The sequence below is a fragment of the Lactuca saligna genome, chromosome 7 (assembly GCF_052625555.1).
Source record: "Lactuca saligna cultivar CGN05327 chromosome 7, ASM5262555v1, whole genome shotgun sequence".
Taxonomy (NCBI): domain Eukaryota; kingdom Viridiplantae; phylum Streptophyta; class Magnoliopsida; order Asterales; family Asteraceae; genus Lactuca; species Lactuca saligna.
This window is the reverse complement of record NC_136423.1, coordinates 50,983,648-51,004,995: the sequence shown is the minus strand read 5'-3', so window position 1 is coordinate 51,004,995 and position 21,348 is coordinate 50,983,648. Positions and strand designations below refer to the sequence as shown.

Here is a 21,348-nt window from a genome sequence, read left to right as displayed (position 1 = left end):
ACCTTGGAAAGGTATCATTCGATTCAGGAAGCGTGGCAAGTTGAGCCCAAGGTATATTGGACCGTTCCGGGTTATAGCCCGGGTGGGTAAAGTGGCATATAGGCTGGATTTTCCAGCGGAACTCAGTCAGATACACAACACTTTCCATGTCTCTCAGTTGTGGAAGTGTCTGGTGGATGACTCAGCAGTAGTACCCTTGGAGGACATTCAGGTTCATGGCAGCCTGAATTACATCGAGCGGGCTGTAGCGATCCTCGACCAAAAGTCGAAGGATTTGAGGAACAAGAGGGTGGAACTCGTGAAGGTGCAATGGAAGTACCGGAGAGGATCAGAATGGACTTGGGAGCCGGTGGAAGAGATGATGGAGCACTGCCCCGAGCTGTTTCAGGGACGAGCAGCAGAATTCGAGGACGAAGTCTAAAATAAGTGGGGGAGATTTGTAGCACTTGGTTCTTGGTACGTATTCTTTGTAATTAACTCTTTAAATATTGCATTTTTAGCCTTGGACTCGGCGAGTTAAAGGACCAAATCGCCGAGTCGAAGCTGGATAAGTCGCGGGGTCTAAGCTGTCGACTCGGCGAGTCGGTTCCCGGACTCGGCGAGTAGACCCTGTCTAGGCAAAAACCCTAACCCGAGTGATTTCACCCTATTTAAATGCTCTAACTTGGCCTCCTTTGTCCTTAACACTTCCAAAGAGCTGTAGAACGAAACCATAGCCCCATATTGTTCTTGTGAGTGATCTTGGCCTTGTAAAGGAAATTTGGAGCTCCAAAGTGGACTCGGAGAGTTCTATAAATATTGTCTCAGACTTGACGAGTTGGATGAACAACTCGGTGAGTCCTATGAAGATTGCCTGGAACTCGGCGAGTTGTTCTTCAAACTCGGCGAGTCATATGAGCAGTTACTGAGTTAAGACAGGTTTAAGGGTAGAAGATCCAACCCTTCGTAGTTGCACCTGAAATTAGCAATTTAACGTGTATCAATTGTCCCAGAAACCCAAATCCTCAAGATGGATGCTCTGGTGAAGATATGGAATCGAGTAGGAGATATGCTCGTGGGACTCAGCGAGTCGGATCACGAGTCGGTCCAATCGTCCCAAGTAGTGAGTTATGGGTGACTCTGACTCAGTGAGTGGAAGAGGAACTTGATGAGTTAGTACTGGGTTAATAGGAGAGGGACTCAGTGAGCCTATGCCATGACTCAACGAGTCTAGTCAACTGGAAGTTTACTTTGACCAAGGAGTTAACCTTGGGCTAGGGGTAGGTTGGTCATTTGAACTAAGGGTATTTATGAGTGACTAATCTATGTTATGGATTTATAGCCGGAGGATTACCGGTGCAACAGTCAGACGTCCAGCAAGCAGACTTTCAGCAACTACTTTTCAATGTGAGTTTCCTTCCAGTAGGAGCGAGTCTAGGGCACCAAGGTCGGCCCGTATAGATGATATGATAGTATCGGAGTGTGTGTAGAGCTTGTATCTCATAGTTGAGTTTGATGATGATATATGCTAGTGTGGTAGAATTCTTTATACTCGTTGTTTGTGTGATACTTGTATGTTATGGTTTAGTAGCTGAGTGTGGCCAAGGCCCATATCACCTGGATAACGGAGTGTAGGTGAGGCCCGTATCTCTCAGGTAGCGGAGTGTGGGCGAGGCTCGTATCTCCCAGATAGCGGAGTGTGGGCGTGGCTCGTATCTCCTAGCTGTTCATTATAGGATTGTCTAGTATGTGGTATTATGGGGGAACTTACTATGCTTCGTGCTTACAATTTACTGTTTGGTTTCAGGTGCCTCTTCAGATAGGGGAAAGGAGCTGGCGCGGTAGCGACATATCACACACACACACACACTCTTGTTTTTCCGCATTATGGATTTCTGGGATGTACTCTGACATATTATTATAGTGTAGCTGGTTTTCAGACATGAAGCATTATTATGAAACTTTATATCGAAGTTTTTATGAATTGACCTATTTAAAAAAAAAAAAAAACGAAATTTTTGGCCTGTGGAAGATATGGTGGATAACCTATTGACCCATGTTCAAATCCTGGCATCACTCAGCCCTTGTGGCCATGGAGGTTCGCCTGCAGTGACTCCAGGGCATGAGGCAAAGCTTTATGTTTGCAGCGGGGGATTAGTCGGTGCGCGAAAGCTGGCCCGGAAACCCTCGTTAGGGAAGTTCCCTTTCCAAAAAAAAAGAATTAGCAATTTAACATGTAGCAATTGTCCCAGAAACCCAAATCCTCAAGATGGATGCTCTGGTGAAGATTTGGAATCGATTAGGAGATATGCTCTAGGGACTCGGCGAGTTCTTCTCGGATCGACGAGTCGAATCGCGAGTCATTCCAATTGTCCCAAGTAGTGAGTTATGGGTGACTCAGTGAGTGGAAGAGGGACTTGATGAGTTAGTATTGGGTTAATAGGAGAGGGACTCGGCGAGTCTGTGCCATGACTCGGCAAGTCCAGTCAACTGGAAGTTGACTTTGACCAAGGAGTTGACCTTGGAACAGGGGTAGGTCAGTCATTTGACCTAAGGGTATTTATGAGTGACTAATCTATGTTATGGATTTATAGCCAGAGGATTACCGGTGCAGCAGTCAGACATCTAGCAAGCAGACTTTCAACAACTACTTTTCGAGGTGAGTTTCCTTCCAGTAGGAACATGTCTAGGGTACCAAGGCCGGCCCGTATAGACGATATGATAGTATCGAAGTGTGGGAAGAGCCCGTATCTCATAGTTGAATTTGATGATGATATATGCTAGTGTGGTAGAATTGTTTAGACTCAGTGTCTGTGTGATACTTGTATGTTATGGTTTAGTAGTTGAGTGTGGGCGAGGCCCGTATCTCCTGGATAGCAGAGTGTGGGCGAGGCCCGTATCTCCCAGATAGCGGAGTGTGGGCGAGGTCCGTATCTCCCAGCTAACGGAGCATGGGCGAGGCCCGTATCTCCATGAGTGTGGGCGAGGCCCGTATCTCCTAGCTGTTCATTATAGGATTGTATAGTATGTTGTATTATGGGGGAACTCACTAAGCTTCGTGCTTATAGTTTACTGTTTGGTTTCAGGTACCTCTTCAGATAGGGGAAAGGAGCTGGCGCGGTTGCGACATATCACACACACACACACACACACTCTTGTTTTTCCACATTATTGAATTCTTGGATGTACTCTGACATATTATTATGATGTGGCTGGTTTTCAGACATGAAGCATTATTATGAAACTTTATATCGAAGTTTTTATGAATTGACCAATTTAAAAGAAAAAAGGAAATTTCTGGCTTGTATTTTTGGGATGTTACACCCATGCTTAGGCTTATGTTCATGCTCAGGCCCATTATAGAAAATAAAAACTAGCAGGCTCTTTATTGTTTCCTATCATCTCATAACCATATGCAATATCATTCCCAACATTCTGTACCACCCATGTATCTGTTATAGCATCAGTTAAGCCCATGTGGGTATTTATGGCACCCATGCTACTACTCCCTAAGAATCCCGAACTTGCTGTCCTAGCCAAAGTGTGTAAAAGGCCACCCGAAAAAGGGATGCATGGAATGCCAATAGGGTCAGGCGATGACTTGGCTCTCGGTGCTGAACCAACCAAAAAAAGGGTTTTGTTGAAGGCCACCAAGTTTAGGAGATGACCTGCCTCCTGATACAGAACCGCGCATAAAAATGTTATGTGGAAGGCACGTAGGATCTGTTAGAATAGTGTCTAAGCCTATAACTATATTTGATAAGTACTTGACCCGGTTGTGCATGGTCCTTTTGGGTTGTCTTCACCATAGCAACTTGACAGGGTGATTTATAAAGAGAGAAGAGATATTATTATATTAATATGTTATGAGAATAACATATTAAAGGAATAATAATATTATTTGATTGATGTAAGTCATAAATTAATTAAGAATTAATTTGGTGACTTAAAGATGTGAATTGAATAAAGGGGCACAAATTGTCAAATATGTGATAGTTGTGTTTTTGGGCTATGAATCCTTATGGATATTAGGGTCGATGAATTTTAGGATTGGATATCTTAAATTCGTCCAAGCCTCATATCTAGAAGGATCTTTGGATTGCTTAGGGCCTAAGTTATTCAATTAGGGTTAAGGGTGTAACCCTAGTAGCTCATAGTATAAATAGACCCCTTGGGTGACGGAAATCGGCCACTCTTGCAAGATAGAAACCCTAGATCCGATTTCCTCACTTCTCCTCTCTCTCTAAATCATCCTCTTGCTAGTTGGTGTTTGTAAGCCATTAGAGGAGTGACAAATGTGACTCTAAGCTCCAAGAACAAGAAGATTCAAGCAAGCAACTTAAGGTATTCTTGTACATTTGATTTCATAAGTTATGATTCAGTTGTTTACACTAGATCTAGAATTGTAAGCCTTGGATACATTGCATGTTCAATTAGAGAAATCTAGATCCAAGCATTAGGGTTTGCATGTGCATATAGGAAAGTTCTTATGGCTCAAACCCATCAGTGGTATCAAAGCTTTGATTGATTTCTATTGAATTGATGCTTTGGTTGATTGTTTTTTGCTTGAAAAATTCTTTTTTTGTGCCTCTGACTGATGAACTCGGCGAGTTCATAGTGGAACTCGGTGAGTTCTAGCATCAGTTAGAGCTGATTTCGAGATGTATTGCTGTTTTTCTTGAGGATACGTGCCTTAATTGCTTTGGGTCATTAATATCCGAATTTTATCATATATTTGAGTATATTCTTGACCAAACAAAGGATAATTACCATTTGATTGAATGATAATTTCCTTATATGATAATAATTGATTATTTGAATTAAATTGGTAAATTATCTTACAAGTAATATTGACTAGGTCAAATTTAGATAATCATTAAATTAATTAGTTGATTTATATTATTCGGTATTTGATCCTTTATGTTTTGAAAAGTTTAAAACTTGTCCTCAAGTTTTGAAGTTTAAGTTTTGTGATTAAAAGTTTAATTTGAATAATTTAAATTTTAAACCCTAGAATTTTACAAGTTTAAAATTCAACCATATACTGTTATATTATTACAAGCTTTATATATATATATATATATATATATATATATATATATATATATATATATATATATATATATATGTATGTATGATTTAAAAATGCTAGTCTAACCGTTATTAGGCCTCATTCACGAAGTCAGTCTATAAGGTGAGTATATGGTTGCTGCCTATAAAATGATGCTTAATGGGTGTACACTCACACCCACCGCTTGCTTGACTGGTGGAGGGTCGTTAGCCGAACAGGTAGGACAGGGTAATTCTCTCCTCATTAATAATTATAGTCGATTTATATGAAGTAACTAAATGTGTTTCATAAAAATTCCCAATCTTAGTTACTTTAGGAAAAGTGAATTGATGTAATCCCATGAAATTACACTTTATACCCTTGCTACGAAATTAGTGGAGCGTGTGTGGTTAACCGGCACACTAATTGGTTATAAGCAAAGGTGGCAAAGGGTGACGCATTGTTTGTCATAGTTCGATGAAGCGTGTGTGGTTAACTGGCACATCAAATAGGTGACTGTAACAATGAGGGCATCATGTATATTTGCATGGTTATTCACACCCGCTTTGTGATCCTCGGCATCCCAGTCACAAACTAGAGGGGCATATCGAGATTTGAACATGCCATTGAAAAGTTGAATGAATCTCAAAGGAATCTAGGAATTTTTCAGTACATTTAAAACTTAATCTCTTTCATGTTTTTCATGGTGGAGAATTAGTGAATCGTCATTCACTTACCTTTAAATTATTTTCATATTGGATTACGACATCCCTTTTCTAGTATGTAAATAATGTTGTTGGATCCTAGCCCTAATTTCTCATTTTGGGTGTTTAATTAGGGATTCACTTTTAATCAAACTTTGTTCTTTTCTTTTTCAGATGTAGAGCTCAAACAACAACAATGCTTCTGGCTCGAACTACTCCGACTCGTTCTCACTCATGAATTTGTGTGGAGATTGATTTTCGACGGGTCCAATTTCAATGATTGGATCCACAACATCCGAATGGTCACTCATTATGAGGAAAAATGTCCTAGATAAGGAGCTGAAGGAGGTGAACATTAACACTGCTACTCCCGAAGAGATCGCTACCTTTGAAGCTCATGAGCGTGATGCTACGAAAGTCCATTGCATCATGCTAGCGACCATGACTGTTGAACTTCAAAATTCCTATGAGGACTACTATCCCTATGAGACGCATCAAGACTTGGTTGACCGTTACCATCAAAGTGCGAGGCAAGAGAGGTATGAGATCGTCACTTCGATGATCACTGCCAAAATGGGCAGTGGAGAGTCCCTTACCGCTTATCTGCAAAAGATGCAAAGTTATGTCAATTGTCTGCTAAAGTTGAACGTTAACTTTGATGAAGACCTGGCGATTGACATTATCCTTCACTCCTTGCCTCCCTTCTACAACCAGTTCCGCATGACCTATCACATGAATAAGGAAGTGGTCACCTTGAGCAAGCTCCAAGGACTGCTGAGAACTGCTGAGAGCAATCTCAAAGACAAGTCTATTGCATCAACTCCCACTCCAACCGCTGCTCCTGTTTTGGCCATAGGGCAAGGGAGGGGTAAGAAAAGGAAGGCTCCCTCCAAGATCAACCACAATGGTAAATCCCAAGATGGTACCTCTTCTAGTGGAACCAAAGTTGGTTCTACTAAGCCCAACTCTAACCCTAAAGAGGCAGAGTGCCACCACTGCCTCAAAATATAGCATTCGAAAAGAAGCTGCCCGGAATATCTGCAAGCCATCAAGGATGGGAAGATCAAGCCGTATTTTGCAGGTATTTACATAATTAAAGCTAATGAGTCATCACATGCTATTTATTGGGTTCTTGATACAGGATGCTGTTTTCACATATGTTCTGATTTGCAGGAACTAAGAAGAGATAGGGATGTGGTGTGTGGAAGAATAAATCTAATCATGGGGAACAGAAGATCGTCACCTGTCACCAAGATTGGATTATATTCTTTAGCGCTTAATAATAGATTAAGTTTAGATTTAAATGATTGTTGTTGTTCGCCAGACATGGCAAGAAACACCATTTCATTTCAAGGTTTGTTTAGACAAGGATTTAGATATTCGTTTGATAATGAGAAAGGTTCAATTTATGTTTATCTAAATGGTGTTTTATATTTTGAAGCAATGCCTTGTAATGGAATTTATGAAACTGTTATAGTTGTAGATAACTTAGGAAATGATGTATTGTGTGTGGATTCTTCCAATAGTATGGATAAAGCATGCTTGTGGCATTGTCGTCTTGGACATGTCAATAAGAAACGTATAGCCCAACTCTAAAAGGATGGAGTGGTGGAATCATTCGATCTTAGGGATGATGACATGTGCGAGTCTTGTTTGCTTGGAAAGATGACCAAGTCACCCTTCATTGGAACTTGTGGAAGGGGTGAGGGTCTATTGGATCTCATACACACCGATGTGTGTAGGCCCTTTAGATCCACCACGAGGGATGTGAACCGCTTCTATGTGACTTTCACCGATGACTATAGTAGATATGGGTATATCTATTTAGTCAAGCATAAGTTAGAAACCTTTGAAAAGTTCAAAGAGTTTAAACAAGAAATGGATAATCAATTGGGCTGGAAAATCAAGATGCTTCGATCCGATCGAGAAGGAGAGTACCTAAGTCTTAAATTCCACGACTACCTCAAGAAATGCGGAATAGTTTCGCAATTGTCGCCACCTAGAACACCGTAATTGAACGATGTAGCTGAGAGGCGTAATCGAACCTTGTTGGACATGGTTCATTCCATGAAGAGTCGTGCTTCACTACCTATCTCATTCTGGGGGTATGCGTTAGAGACTGCCGCCAATATCCTTTACTTAGTCCGAACAAAGAAGGTTGCCAAAACACTTCACGAGATGTGGACAGGGAAAGCTCCCTCGTTAGCACATATCAAGGTTTGGGGTTGCGAGGCTTTCGTAATACGAGAGACTCACGAAAAGCTCGAACCTCGTAGTGAGTGGTGTTTTTTCATCGGCTACCCGCAGAAATCCTTTGGATATCTCTTCTTTATACTGAGTGACAATGTTGTCTTCATTGCGAGGAGAGGGGTTTTCCGATAGCGAGAACTCATAAGCGAAGGGGATAGTGGGAGGAAATCGATGTTGAAGAGATTCAACAGTCGAGCGATGAAGGAACCTCTAACGCTGGCGCTTAACCCGAGGAGGAAACTCTGGTTGAACCGATTGACGAGTCCTTACCTCTTAGACGTTCCGAAAGAGTTAGAGTTCAACCCCATTTATGTGTTTTTCATATCACTACAGAAGCGGACACCCATTTTAGTGATAGTATACTAATAAATTTCGATGAACCTAACAGCTATAAGGAAACCATGGTAGGCCCGGAGTCTGAAAATTTGAAAGAGGCGATGGACAGCGAGATGCAGTTTATGTACGACAACCAAGTTTGGAATTTGGTTGACCATGTTCCCGGGCTTAAGATGGTTGGGTGCAAGTGGATCTTCAAGAAGAAGACTGACATGGATGGGAAGGTGCACACATATAAGGCACGATTGGTTGCGAAGGGCTTTAATCAAACTCCTGTAGTTGACTATGATGAGACCTTCTCACCAGTTGCCAAAATAAAGTCTATTAGGGTGATGTTGGCCATTGCTGCATTTCATGATTATGAAATATGGCAGATAGATGTCAAAACTACTTTCCTTAATGGGAGGTTGGCTGAGGATGTTTACATGGCTCAGCCAGAAGGTTTTGTTAATGCGAAGCATCCCAATAGAGTGTGCAAGCTTGAGAAGTCCATTTATGGACTTAAGCAAGCATCTCGCAGATGGAATCTTTGCTACGATGAGAAAGTCAAAGAGTTTGAGTTTGTACGAAGCGAAGATGAATCATGTGTTTATGTCAAAGCCAGTGGGAGTATAGTTAGCTTTCTCGTATTGTATGTCGATGACATATTACTCATAGGAAACGACATCCTGACACTGTAGGAAGTTAAATCCTGGCTCGGGAAGTGCTTCGCTATGAAGGACCACGGAGAGGCTTCCTATATTCTGGGAATAAGGATAGTGAGAAACCGAAGTAAGAGACTAATAAGACTTAGTCAGAATACTTACTTGGATAAAGTACTAAAACGTTTTAGTATGGAAAAATCAAAGAAGGGAGAGTTATCAATCCAAAGTAATGCCAAGTTGAGTAAGACCCATTACTCGAGTACCGAAGTCGAGATAGAAGAAATGAGCCGAGTACCATACACTTCCGCAGTTGGCTCGATTATGTATGCTATGACTTGTACTCGCCCTGATGTGGCCTTTGCTTTGAGCATGGTCAGTAGATATCAAGGGAACCTAGGCAGAGCACATTGGACCGCAGTCAAGAACATTCTTAAGTACCTTCGGAGGACCAAGGAATGGTTTCTAGTCCTCGGTGGGAGTTATGACTTAAAGGTGCGAGGATATAGTGATGCCAGCTTTCAGACCGACAGGGACAATTTCCGTTCGCAGTCGGGATAGGTCTTTACCCTTAATGGAGGAGCAGTGACTTGGAAAAGTTCCAAGCAAGAAACCGTAGATGATTCAACGTGCGAATCAGAGTACATTGCAGCGAGCGAAGCGTCAAAGGAGGCGATATGGTTGAAGAACTTCATTGGAGACCTTGGAGTTGTACCTGCCATAAAGGAGCCTATGGAAATTTTCTGTGATAATGAAGGAGCGGTTGCCTTGACCAAAGAACCGAGGGATCATGGTAGATCTCGTCATATTGACAGAAAATATCACTTTATTCGACATCGGGTAGAAGAAGGACACCTCGTAGTAAAGAGGGTATCATCAGAGGATAAGTGGATAACCCAACAGATCTGCTTACAAAGGGACTTAGTAGGGTTAAGCACTTGCAGCATGCTAGGAGCATTAGGCTGACGGACGATATTAGTTTAGATTAGATAGTTTAGAAACATATAATAGATAAATGTAATTGACATTTGATGATTAAATAAAGGAGTATTATTTATAAGTGAAGTTACTGTCTTATGTTAATTGTTTAACTATTGTTTAACTTTGCATGTTTTGACTTCCTGAATAATTGAGTTATTGAGAATAATTAAATTGTTCGAATGGTCCACAATCGTTCATATGTTGGAAGTAAGTATGAATGAAGATTGTCATGAATTGGTGTGTAGATTGTCTAAAAGGTATTAGACATATCAAACGTTTGTTGCAACGTTCATGGGTGGTTATGAACAAGTTTTGAGCATTGGAATAAACCCGCGCTTGCTGGAATCACTTCATGGAATTTATCACGAGTGATCGCAAGACGATAATATCATATGGTCTTAAAACCTAGATATATGGTTTATTGTTTACTGATTGGTGGTGCATTGATAATGTGAAAACGCATCAGTAACTTGATGTTATAAAACGCATTATTGTGTATGATTTGATTAGTGAATTGTAAATGCATATAAGTTGAAGTTTATCTGCTCCTTTTATCTTAAGAGGGTAAAAGCAATATCAGAGCCCCTCGATGATTTGATTTGACTTATGTGCAGGGCCCGGTCAGGACTAAATTGATGTGTTCAATTAAGTTCTACGTCAAATGAATCTGAGATCGAGAAACCAATTGCTAGACAATAAGTATGACAATTTTCCATGTAATTGTCTGCACGATATCTAGAATAGAGGATTGTACGATCCCTTATCTAAAGGACAGGATACTGATAAAATCAGAGTTTGATAGCGTCTTTGAGAGCTACGATTGCTAATTGGATTGTGTTTGCATTTATAGTTACTAGACTTATCCAAGTGAGAGACTGTTGGATTAGTGTCTAAGCCTGTAACTATATTTGGTAAGTACTTAACCCGGTTGTGCATGGTCATTTTGGGTTGCCTTCACCATAACAACTTGACAAGGTGATTTATAAAGAGAGAAGAGATACTATTATATTAATATGTTATGAGAATAATATATTAAAGGAATAATATATTATTTGATTGATGTAAGTCATAAATTAATTAAGAAATAATTTGGTGACATAAAGAGGTTAATTGAATAAAGGGGGCATAAACTGTCAAATGTGTGATAGTTGTGTTTTTGGGCTATGAATCCTTATGGATATTAGGGTGGATGAATTTTAGGGTTGGATATCTTAAATTCATCCAAGCCTCATATCTAGAAGGATCTTTGGATTGCTTAGGGCCTAAGTTATTCAATTAGGGTTAAGGGTGTAACCCTAGTAGCTCATAGTATAAATAGACCCCATGGGTGAGGGAAATCGGCCACTCTTGCAAGATAGAAACCCTAGAGCCGATTTCCTCACTTCTCCTCTCTCTCTAAATCATCCTCTTGCTAGTTGGTGTTTGTAAGCCATTAGAGGAGTGACAAATGTGACTCTAAGCTCCAAGAACAAGAAGATTCAAGCAAGCAACTTAAGGTATTCTTGTACATTTGATTTCATAAGTTATGATTCAATTGTTTACACTAGATCTAGAATTGTAAGCCTTGGATACATTGCATGTTCAATTAGAGAAACCTAGATCCAAGCATTAGGGTTTGCATGTGCACATAGGAAAGTTCTTATAGCTCAAACCCATCAGGATCGGGCAAAGGTCATGACATGGCTCCTGATACAAAACCACTGCGCGGATAGCCACTAGGGTCAGACAAAGGTGATGACCTGGCTCTTGGTACATAAACTTCTGTAAGAGGGATACATGGAAGGCCACTAGATTCTGGCAACGTGGATGGCCTACCATCCGATGGAGGACCGACCAGAAAAAGGTTACGTGCTAGGCCTTTATCAGACATGCTGCGTTTATAGAACAAAAATAGTCAGATATATTAGACGATAATGAAAAATAACAAATAGACTAGCATATACATACCATATTTTAAATCAAAAATAAAATGTGACAACAAAAATATTAAAGTGTATATACCATATAACATAAAACAAAGTTCCTAACATTTGTCCTCATCTGGATCAGAGTAGTTTATTTCTATCCTCTTTATCTGGATCAGAGTATTCAAGATATAGGTTATCTGTAGGTAATCCACAGGTATTTACATACAGATTACCTACGTTTTATTATTTTAATTTTTTCAAGGGTCAAATGTTGTTTTTTTTCGTTTCATTTTTTTCACAACATCATTATACATTGATTGCTTTGTTTTCACAAAGTTAAACATCATATAAACGTATGTACAAGAATGTGCATCATTAGAACTGATTACTATATATGATACAAAAAGCTAATTATGTTAGTTCTTGGGCCACAATTAACCTCATTAAACAAATACGTGATATATTGAACATAATACATACATTTGGTTTGTATGTAAATGCGTGTGTTTATTTTTATTTGTGTATAGAATATAACTTTCATTTATATTATATAAAAAAAAAACTAATAAAATTGTAAATGAGTAATGGGTTCTAGTGATACATACTTTTGTATGTAAGTTTATGTTATGTATAAGTTGGTGAAAGCAAAGCATTTAAAGTATAATGATGTTGTGAAAAAAAATGAAACTGAAAAAACAATATTTGCCCTTAAAAATTAGAAAAAAAAATGTAGGTAATCCATAGGTAAATATCTACGGATTATTTACCTACAGATTACCTACGGTTTTTTTTTTTTTCTATTTTTCAAGGGCCAAATGTCGTTTTTTTTCATTTCATTTTTTTTCACAACATCATTATACTTTGATTACTTGTTTTCACAATGTTATACATCATATAAATGTACATAAAACCATTTATACGCATAGATACACATACACACTTACATATACATAGACATACATACTCAAATACATACACATACATATATACACACACGTACGTATACACACTACAAATTAAATGACATTTAGTGTCACAATGTTTTAGTGAAATATTTTTTTGTGCCACTTTATTGTGTTTTAGTGGCACATTCTAAATGACCCTATAAAAATTGATGGTTTAAGGGAACTTAACATTTTTTTATGTCCCTAAAGCTATTAAACCACTTTTATATATTATTTATGTTTCATAATTTCCCACAGTAATTTGTCATTTAGACGTTCGTTTTTGTTATTTCCTCCTTACAATTTATTGAACTTGTAAATTAGCGCAACATAGGGAGAATGCTCCCAGAAATCGCTATGCTCTGAACTCAATAGCTTAACTCCATCGGTGCTCTAAAACCCATCGTCGCTCCATCAAGACATCTACATCGCTGTTGTCGGTTGTTCCTAGTCATCATCGCCCACCACCGCCTCCATATTTGCTTCCTAGGTTCGCCTGATCCGTGTTTTTCAATTAATCAGGTAATCCTGCACACCTCTTCTTCCTTCTTTGTTGCATTTTCCTCAAATTTCTCCTTTTATTTTTATTAATCCATTCAATGGAAATAGTTTTTAACATTTATTAGGGCAATGTTGTGCCTACGTTCCTATAACCCCGAGATCTAACTTTTTGTGTAACAATAGTTTGGTTGATCATACATGGAAGTGGCGTTGCTTGCAGGATTACCAAATCAAAGAAATTAATGAGAATGATTCCATGGTAAGTTTCACTACATAACATTAGTGGTTTAGTGCTCTATTATGGTGATTGATTTCTTCTATTTTTACTTCTCACCATTATCTTGCAATAACCATAATGGAGATGATGAGGTGTACAGATCAAAACGAGGGCAGTATGAGGGTCTGATCATGAATTGTTTGCACTGATTAGAAAGGGATGTCTTAGAAAATGCCTCTTGAGTCAGATTTGACGATATTGCAGGTTTGAGCGAAACAAAATGACTTGTAAATGAAGGACTAGTTCTACATTATTTGATGCCTGATTACTTTACGGTATGTTGTTGGATGAAGCTCCGGTATTTGGTTTTTATTCTTTTTGCCCATCTAACATGTATTCTGTAATTTTAAAAACCTCTTTTCACCTATTTGTCTTTAAATTAATCAACCAAACCCATATCTTATTTTCCATTCCTATCTCTATCTCTATCTGTTTCTTTCTTTTTTAAGGTTATGTGCTTTTTCCTATGATTTTAATTGAATTATAGTTATCCAACTTTTATTATTGTAGGAGGTAATTAGCTAAGAAGAAAACTTTCCAAGTTTACAACCAACATCCTCCTAACAGCAAATTATCCCATGTGTGATTTTGGTTTCGCATTTTTTCTTCTGGAAGCCATTTAGATTTCTCTTGAAAATGATGGGGACTATGTCTCTTGGTTCTTCCATCGTCATTTCGAAGAAAGGGGCTGTCACTTTGTTGAGTAATGACAAGAATTATTACCCCTCATTCTTGTCAAAGAAAAACACCAACTGTTTGATGAATTGCCAAAGTGAAGGAAACGTCATTAAAACCAATGGGGTGTCAGTATCTGTTTCATCATCTTTCACAAAAAGATCCATTTTGGTGAATGTTGGTCCTGGAACAGCTCTCTTGGATGCCGAAAGATCCGTTTTGCCTCCAAATGGTAACGTTTACAATGGTGCACAAAATTGCATTGGGATTGTGAATATACTCAAGGGGAAAGCCTTCTTTGTTATTGGAGCAATTGGTTTCTTGGGAAAAGGTATTTATACTTTTTCACTTTTTTTTTCTATCTTATTCTTCACCTTTTTCTAATTCTTTAATTTCTTTTATTTTTTATTATATAAAAATCTCTTAGAAGATACTACGCATATTGTCTGATGTGGGAAACATATATCTCTTAATCAAGGCAAAAGACATAGATTCTGCCATGGAAAGAATAAATAATGAAGTATGCAACTTTTTTTCTTTCTCTTCTTTTGGGAATCCTCATATGATCTATTCTTTTTATCATTAAGTAGCATATTTAAATTTAACTTAGGATTGCATTACAGATACTAAATACCGAAATTTTCAATTCTCTTCAACAAGCTTATGGAAAATCGTATCAATCTTTCATGTTAAGTAAGTTGATTCCTGTGATTGCAACTTTTGTCTCATATATTGTCATGCATGACAAACATGGCTTAAAGAGAATATTGGGTACTTTAACCCATTCATTTTTATTAAAAAATAAATTTGAAACAAATATTCTTATTACGATTTACCATCTCTTAACCCTGCAAGGGCATACACGTCATTTTTTTGTATTCTTTTGTTTTATGGTGGGAAGCTTTGAAGTCATATGCCTTGGTATCTGAAGTCGTTAACATGTCTAAAATTACTAGATTACTTAGGGAAGTAGGAGAATGTTGAGCTAAATTTGTTACATGGGTGCAAATGTTTATAGGTCAAACTTATGAACAATGTGAGAGATTTACATAATTACGTGGTAAGATTTATAAATTTTAAATTATCATATTTCATATTTTTCATTTCGGTATTTTAAATTATACTTTGCAACTGCAGCACCAAAGAAATTATTTAAGGAGTTCATGGCAAAATATTGATTGTTTGGGGCCATCCACCTTGGTATGTACCTCTTTGTATCACTTCTTCCTTCATCTTCAATTTCATTTTAGCTAGAAGGGTAAATTGGTCTTTTTTCTCAGAAATAGTCTTTATTCATGCAACACTAATCGTTTATCTATCAACACTTAATAAGATAAAATAATGCACTACGTACTGCCTGGATAAAAAGTGATGTGTAGAACATATTTGAAAACATGATAACATACTTTCATTTATTTGTTTATTATAGATTTGTAATTTCATTTTTTCCTACTTGAGACATTGTATTTTTGAAAAATCTACCAAATTATAAACTTAGGGTGCACACAGCCAAGACAAGTTGTTGCCATGAATGTTGCTACTAAAGTTTCTCAAGAAATGAATGTCAGACTTGGGCATGAAGTATGTGGCCATGTGTTTTGTTTTAACATTATGTTGTGAATATTTCAAATTCATAATTTGAAAATCTTTTTTCGGATTTTGTCAACAAATACATCTTCCTATGTGATTTACTGTGTTATGAAACCATTTTGGTTTATCATTTCAGGTTTGCCTATTCTATGTGCCCTGAATATTGTACTTCTGAAAACTGTTCTTAAGTATATGAATGAACTTTCTAAACTTTGAAATTTTTTTTTCTTTTTTGCTTTTTTTTAATGAAGTTGTTAGTATCGGGGAATATTTATTATTTTATACGTGCTGCAATTTAATTATTTATTTTATTTTATAATTTAGATAAAATTATGTAGATATTAGTAGCTTAAATTATAGAATATCATGAGTATTTTCTGATGTAAAATGTGTCTTTTTTTTTATGTTGTGGCAAATAAAAAAGTACCACTAGAATTTTAAAGTATATAACTAAAAATAACATAACTTTTTGAAACAAATGAGCATTTTATGACACAAAATATGTGCCACAAAAAATTTCTCTTCTATAGTGACAAATAAAAAGTGCCACTAAAAGTCTAAAAAACTGCATCGACAAAAAAATAAAAAGTGTCACTAAAAGGTTTTAGTGGGAGCACACTTATTTTGTGTGCCCCCGATTCTTTAAGATATCTTTAGTGGAATTTGTTTGGGTTTTTAGTGATAATTTTTATGTGCCACTAAATGACATATATGTACATATACTCACATACATAAATAAATACATACACTTACTTATATAAATATACATATTTCCCTTAATTATCATCATTTTTCATTATTCATACATTAAGTGTATATTATTTCACCTTATTGATGTGTTAAACGTTGTGTTTTTTTTTTTTTCGTTTTTCATTTGTTTGTGTGTTATACACATTGGTTACGATTATTATATATCATAATTATGTTTATAAATATTATTATTAATAGTACTATTAGTATGAGTTTTAATTGTTTGTATTTTAAATATTCAAAACAAAAAAATTCAAAAAAAAAAAAAAAAAAAAAGACTTAGAATATTGAAAAACAATAATAATAATAATAATAATAATAATAATAATAATAATAAAATTATAAAGTTGTTGGTATTTTGTAGTTATTTTGTATCTATTTTCTTCTGTGGGTAGTCCATAGCTATTCTGTAGCTAATTACCTACGGAATACATGTGGGCTTACTTCCGTCGCTATTCCATAGCTATTCTGTAGCTAATTACTAACGGAATAGCTACAGATGTCCGTAACTATTCTGTTACTAATTTAGGGCATCCCATTCCGTAGGAATTTTATTGGTATTATGTAGCTAATTACGTACGAAAATTTTCCCTAGTTATTTTCTTATAGCAAAACCCTTCTTTTCTAGTAATGTTTTGAAATCTTTATTTTAATATTCCATAACTTTTATGAAATTATTGGATTCCTCATATTCCCTCATCAATCTTCATAATTAGTGAGCATTATAAGAAATATTATTATATGCTTTATGAATGTAATTATACCCTACTATAATGAACATCCATAACATACCTCATATTTCATCTTCTTTGTCTTGTATAACTAATGAATATTATGCATTGTAAAGTTTTATTGTTTTTACCACAAGTGATCAAATAAAGTTCTTTATAATCTCATTTCCTATATTGTTTTTAGTTTAGATTCATATTTTGTAATATGTTATCAGTATGACTCTACCGTAGAGTTTTAACTCTATCACTCTTGTCATTTTCAGGTATGTATTTACTTTTTACTTTTTTTATAAGTTCACATGTACAATTTTTACAAGTTATTTTATGAAGATTTTTACCTAAAATTATATGGTGAAACTATAACTAATAAAGACATACCAGAGAAAACCTTCTCTACCTTTCATACTACTAACATGCTCCTGCATCAACAATATCCTGAGAAAGATTTTTAAAAATATTTTGCATTATCTCATGTCTTCTAGTGGCTAAACAGAACGATTAGCTATTGATGAAAAATCACCAATCAAGTCTGACCGGTTATAGTTTACTGCCTGAAGTGAATGCAACATCATATAATCATGATAGTAATGGGTCTAATTGAGGTCATGGATGTCATCATAATTATCGTAAAAATAATAACAAGATTACAAGTAACCATTAGAAGTTGAAAAATAACAAAACCCCACATCCTAATGATAAAAGTGGTGAAGGCAAAAAGAAAGTTGAAAATATTTGTCACCGATGTGGAATAACTGGTCATTGCTCTTATACATGTTGCTCTCCATAACATTTTATTGATCTTTATCAAGCTTCACTAAATCTAAAAGAAAAAAAATATCGAATAAAATTTTATTGAAAATGATTTACAAGATCAACTAGAAGTAACACATTTGGATGTTGTCGATTTTCTTATCTACCTAGAACGGACAAGTGGTGCTATGGATGGTGATGGAAAAATAATATCTAGGTTTGTTTCATGAGAAATTATTTCATCACAATCTTATCAAAGTAGTAAAATATGGCTTTATTTTAATTTATTTATTGAAGAGAAATATGTATATTTATAAAAGAAACGAGGAAGGTATATGTCTTGCAGACAGTGCAACAACACATAACATTTTTAATAATGAACAATATTTTTCTTACTTATCAATTGGATAAGAAAAATGTTAATATAATAATGGGTAGTGTAAAAAATGATTGAAGCCTCCGGAAGAGCGAATATAGTATTACCATAAGAGATAGTAATTGCAATTGGTGATTCATTATTTTCTTCCAAATTTCTATGAAATTTATTAAGTTTTAAGGATACTCGATCTAATGTATACCATGTTGAAACAACTAACGATTGTAATAAAGAGTATCTTAATATTACAAAAATGATATCGAGTAAGAAAAGTCTTTTGGAAAAACTACTCGTATTGTCTTCCAGGTTGTATTATACCAATATTAGAATGATTGAATCTCATGCTAATAAAAATAAAAGGTGTAATAACACCTTCAAAGTTTTGTATGACTGATTGGGCCATCCCGGATCATTTATGATGCGTAGAATAATTGAAACTTCAACTGATCATTTCTTGAAAAAAACAGAAAAATTTTCAAGCTAATGAATTGTCTTGTGCTGCATGCTCTCAAGAGAAATTAATTTCTTGTCCATCATTGAATAAAGTTGGGTATGAAAGTCCTAGTTTCTTTGAAAGAATTGAAGGGGATATATGTGGACCAATTTATCCACTATGTGCACCATTTAGATATTTTATGGTTTTAAATCGATGCGTCAACTAGATGGTCACACATGTGCTTGTTATCTAGTCGAAATCTCACTTTTGCAAAATTACTTGCACAAATAATCCGCCTAAGGGAACATTTTATCGATTACCGAATTAATAATATTCCACTTGACAATGCTAGAGAATTTACCTCATAGAATTTTAATGAATATTGCATGTCGATTGGGATAACTATTGAACATTATGTTGCATATGTTCATATACAAAATGGTCTAGCCGAGTCGTTTATCAAACACCTTCAATTAATTGCAAGACCATTACCAATGAATTATAACCTTCTTATATCGACATGGGGACATGTAATTTTAACATCACTTATACGCTTCATACAAATAAGCTATCATAAGTTCTCCCATATTCAACTGGTTTGAGGTCAGAAACCAAATATTTCCCATGTAATGATTTAGATATTCAATTTATGTACCCATTTCATAACCACATAGGATAAATTGGGTCCTTAAAGAAGAATGAGAATTTATATTTGATATGAATCTCCATCTATAATAAAAGATTTAAAACCATCAAATAGATATTTATTTACAACTAGATGTAATGATTGTCATTTTGATGATATAAATTTTCCAACACTAAGGGGAGAAATAAAGAAGTTGGAAAATAAAATATCTTGAAATAAATTATCACTTCCAGTTTTAGATCCTCGTTCAAGTCAATATGAACTTGAAGTGAAAAATATAATTTATTTACACAATATAACAAATCAATTGGCATATGCGTTTACTGACTCTAAGAGAGTAACAAAGTCTGTTGTACTAGTTGTAAATGCTCTAATTAGAATTTGTCCCAGAAGGAAAAAAATACAACTGCAAATTTATCTAAGGCATGCCAGAAGCGTGGAAGACTAATTGGTTCCAGAGATAACATTCCTCAAAAACAAAAGGGACCAAATATAATTCATGGTCCAAAGGAGAAATAAAATCTCTTAAAAAGATTAGTAAAAATCTAGAAGAGCCTAATGACATAACAAAAGAAACTAAGGTACCAGAAAATTATGAAAATGAAGACGTCTCAATAAATTGTGTGATTATAGGAATAAGATGAAATCGAAATAAGACAGACGTCGATGATATTTTTTCATATCATGTTGTGCGTGAAATTATGGAAGAAAATGACGATCGTGAATGTAAATGTATAAAGGAATATAGGAATAGAAAAGATTGGACAAAACAGAAAGATGCAATAAATAAAGATTTTAATTCTTTTACTCAATGGAAAGTTTTTGGACCTGTAGTATGTACACCAAATGGGGTAGGATCAGTGGGACACAAATATGTATTTGTACGAAAAAGAAACAAGACAAATGAAGTTGTGAGGTATAAAGCAAGACTCGTTGTACAAGGTTTTACCAAAAGGCCCATAATTGATCATGAAGAAATGTACTCTCATATGGTTGACGGAAAAAAATTCCATTATCTATTAAGTCTGGCACAAATGCAAAACGGGAGATGCATCAGATGGATGTAGTTACTGCCTTTTTGTATGGTTCACTTGAGAATGATATTTATATGTAAATATCATAAAGATTTAAGGTGCCAGAAGCACAAAATTATAATTCTAAAGAAGTATGTTCGGTAAAATTAAATAAATCTTTATTTGGATTGAAACAATATGGCCGTATGTGGTGCAATTATTTAAGTACATTTTTGTAGAAAATGAGATATATAAAAATGATCCATTACGTCCATGTGTATTTATAAAAATGTCCATATCAGAATTTGTGATAATGGCTATTTATGTAGATGATTTAAACATATTTTGAACTCTTAGAGAACTGGAAAAAGATACTTCTTGTTTGAAAGAAAAATTTGAAATAAAAGATCTTGGTAAAATGAGATTTCGTTTGGGTCTTCATATTGAGCACACCAAAAATGAAGTTTTAATACATTAATCAATTGATGGGAGTCAGGGCAGGGTGGAGCCCCCGAGGGCTTGAGGTCGTGCATTCCAGCTTACTGCCGAGGAGGCCAAAGCAGCTCCAGATGTTGTGACTGGTATGTTTCTAGCTTTTATTCTGTTGATTTTTTTTTTGTTATGCTTATCCATATGACTCTGTTAGGTACGTTCCTAGTGACCTTTTTGCCTTCTCTAGTGTTGTTTGACTTGGGTGTGATTCGGTCATTTGTGTAACAACCCATTATTTCAAACCAATGTAAATCACACATGTTCAAATAAAAGTTTAAACTACCACTGTGTACAAGTAAAGTATCACCATTACATTAAT

The 21,348-nt window shown here is 35.8% G+C and overlaps 1 protein-coding gene across 13 annotated transcripts; it reads left to right on the top strand.

The window, feature by feature from the left end:
* Positions 1-13,085: 13,085 nt before the first annotated feature.
* Positions 13,086-16,063, top strand: LOC145003968 (uncharacterized). Of its 13 annotated transcripts, none has more exons than XR_013662220.1 (8): positions 13,086-13,314; positions 13,477-13,552; positions 13,655-13,845; positions 14,081-14,576; positions 14,676-14,765; positions 14,869-14,938; positions 15,202-15,305; positions 15,383-16,063. XR_013662220.1 is itself a non-coding variant. In XM_078962869.1 (6 exons), the coding sequence occupies exons 4-5, from the start codon at positions 14,207-14,209 to the stop codon at positions 15,421-15,423; spliced, it is 411 nt and encodes a 136-aa protein (XP_078818995.1). In that variant the 5' UTR covers positions 13,086-13,314; positions 13,477-13,552; positions 13,655-13,845; positions 14,081-14,206; the 3' UTR covers positions 15,424-15,445; positions 15,972-16,063. The 13 variants fall into 13 exon arrangements, 7 of the variants coding, with proteins under 7 accessions (XP_078818995.1, XP_078818994.1, XP_078818998.1 ...); XR_013662219.1 differs by having other exon boundaries at positions 13,087-13,314; positions 14,673-14,765; positions 15,264-15,305; XR_013662218.1 differs by having other exon boundaries at positions 13,087-13,314; positions 14,673-14,765.
* Positions 16,064-21,348: the final 5,285 nt, after the last annotated feature.

Excerpts from the sequence above, each read along its gene's own strand:
- LOC145003968 (XM_078962872.1), top strand. The coding sequence starts at position 14,207 with ATGATGGGGACTATGTCTCTTGGTTCTTCCATCGTCATTTCGAAGAAA. Across the intron at positions 14,577-15,382 it reads AATTGGTTTCTTGGGAAAAG|CACCAAAGAAATTATTTAAG; the intron begins GTATTTATACTT and ends TTGCAACTGCAG.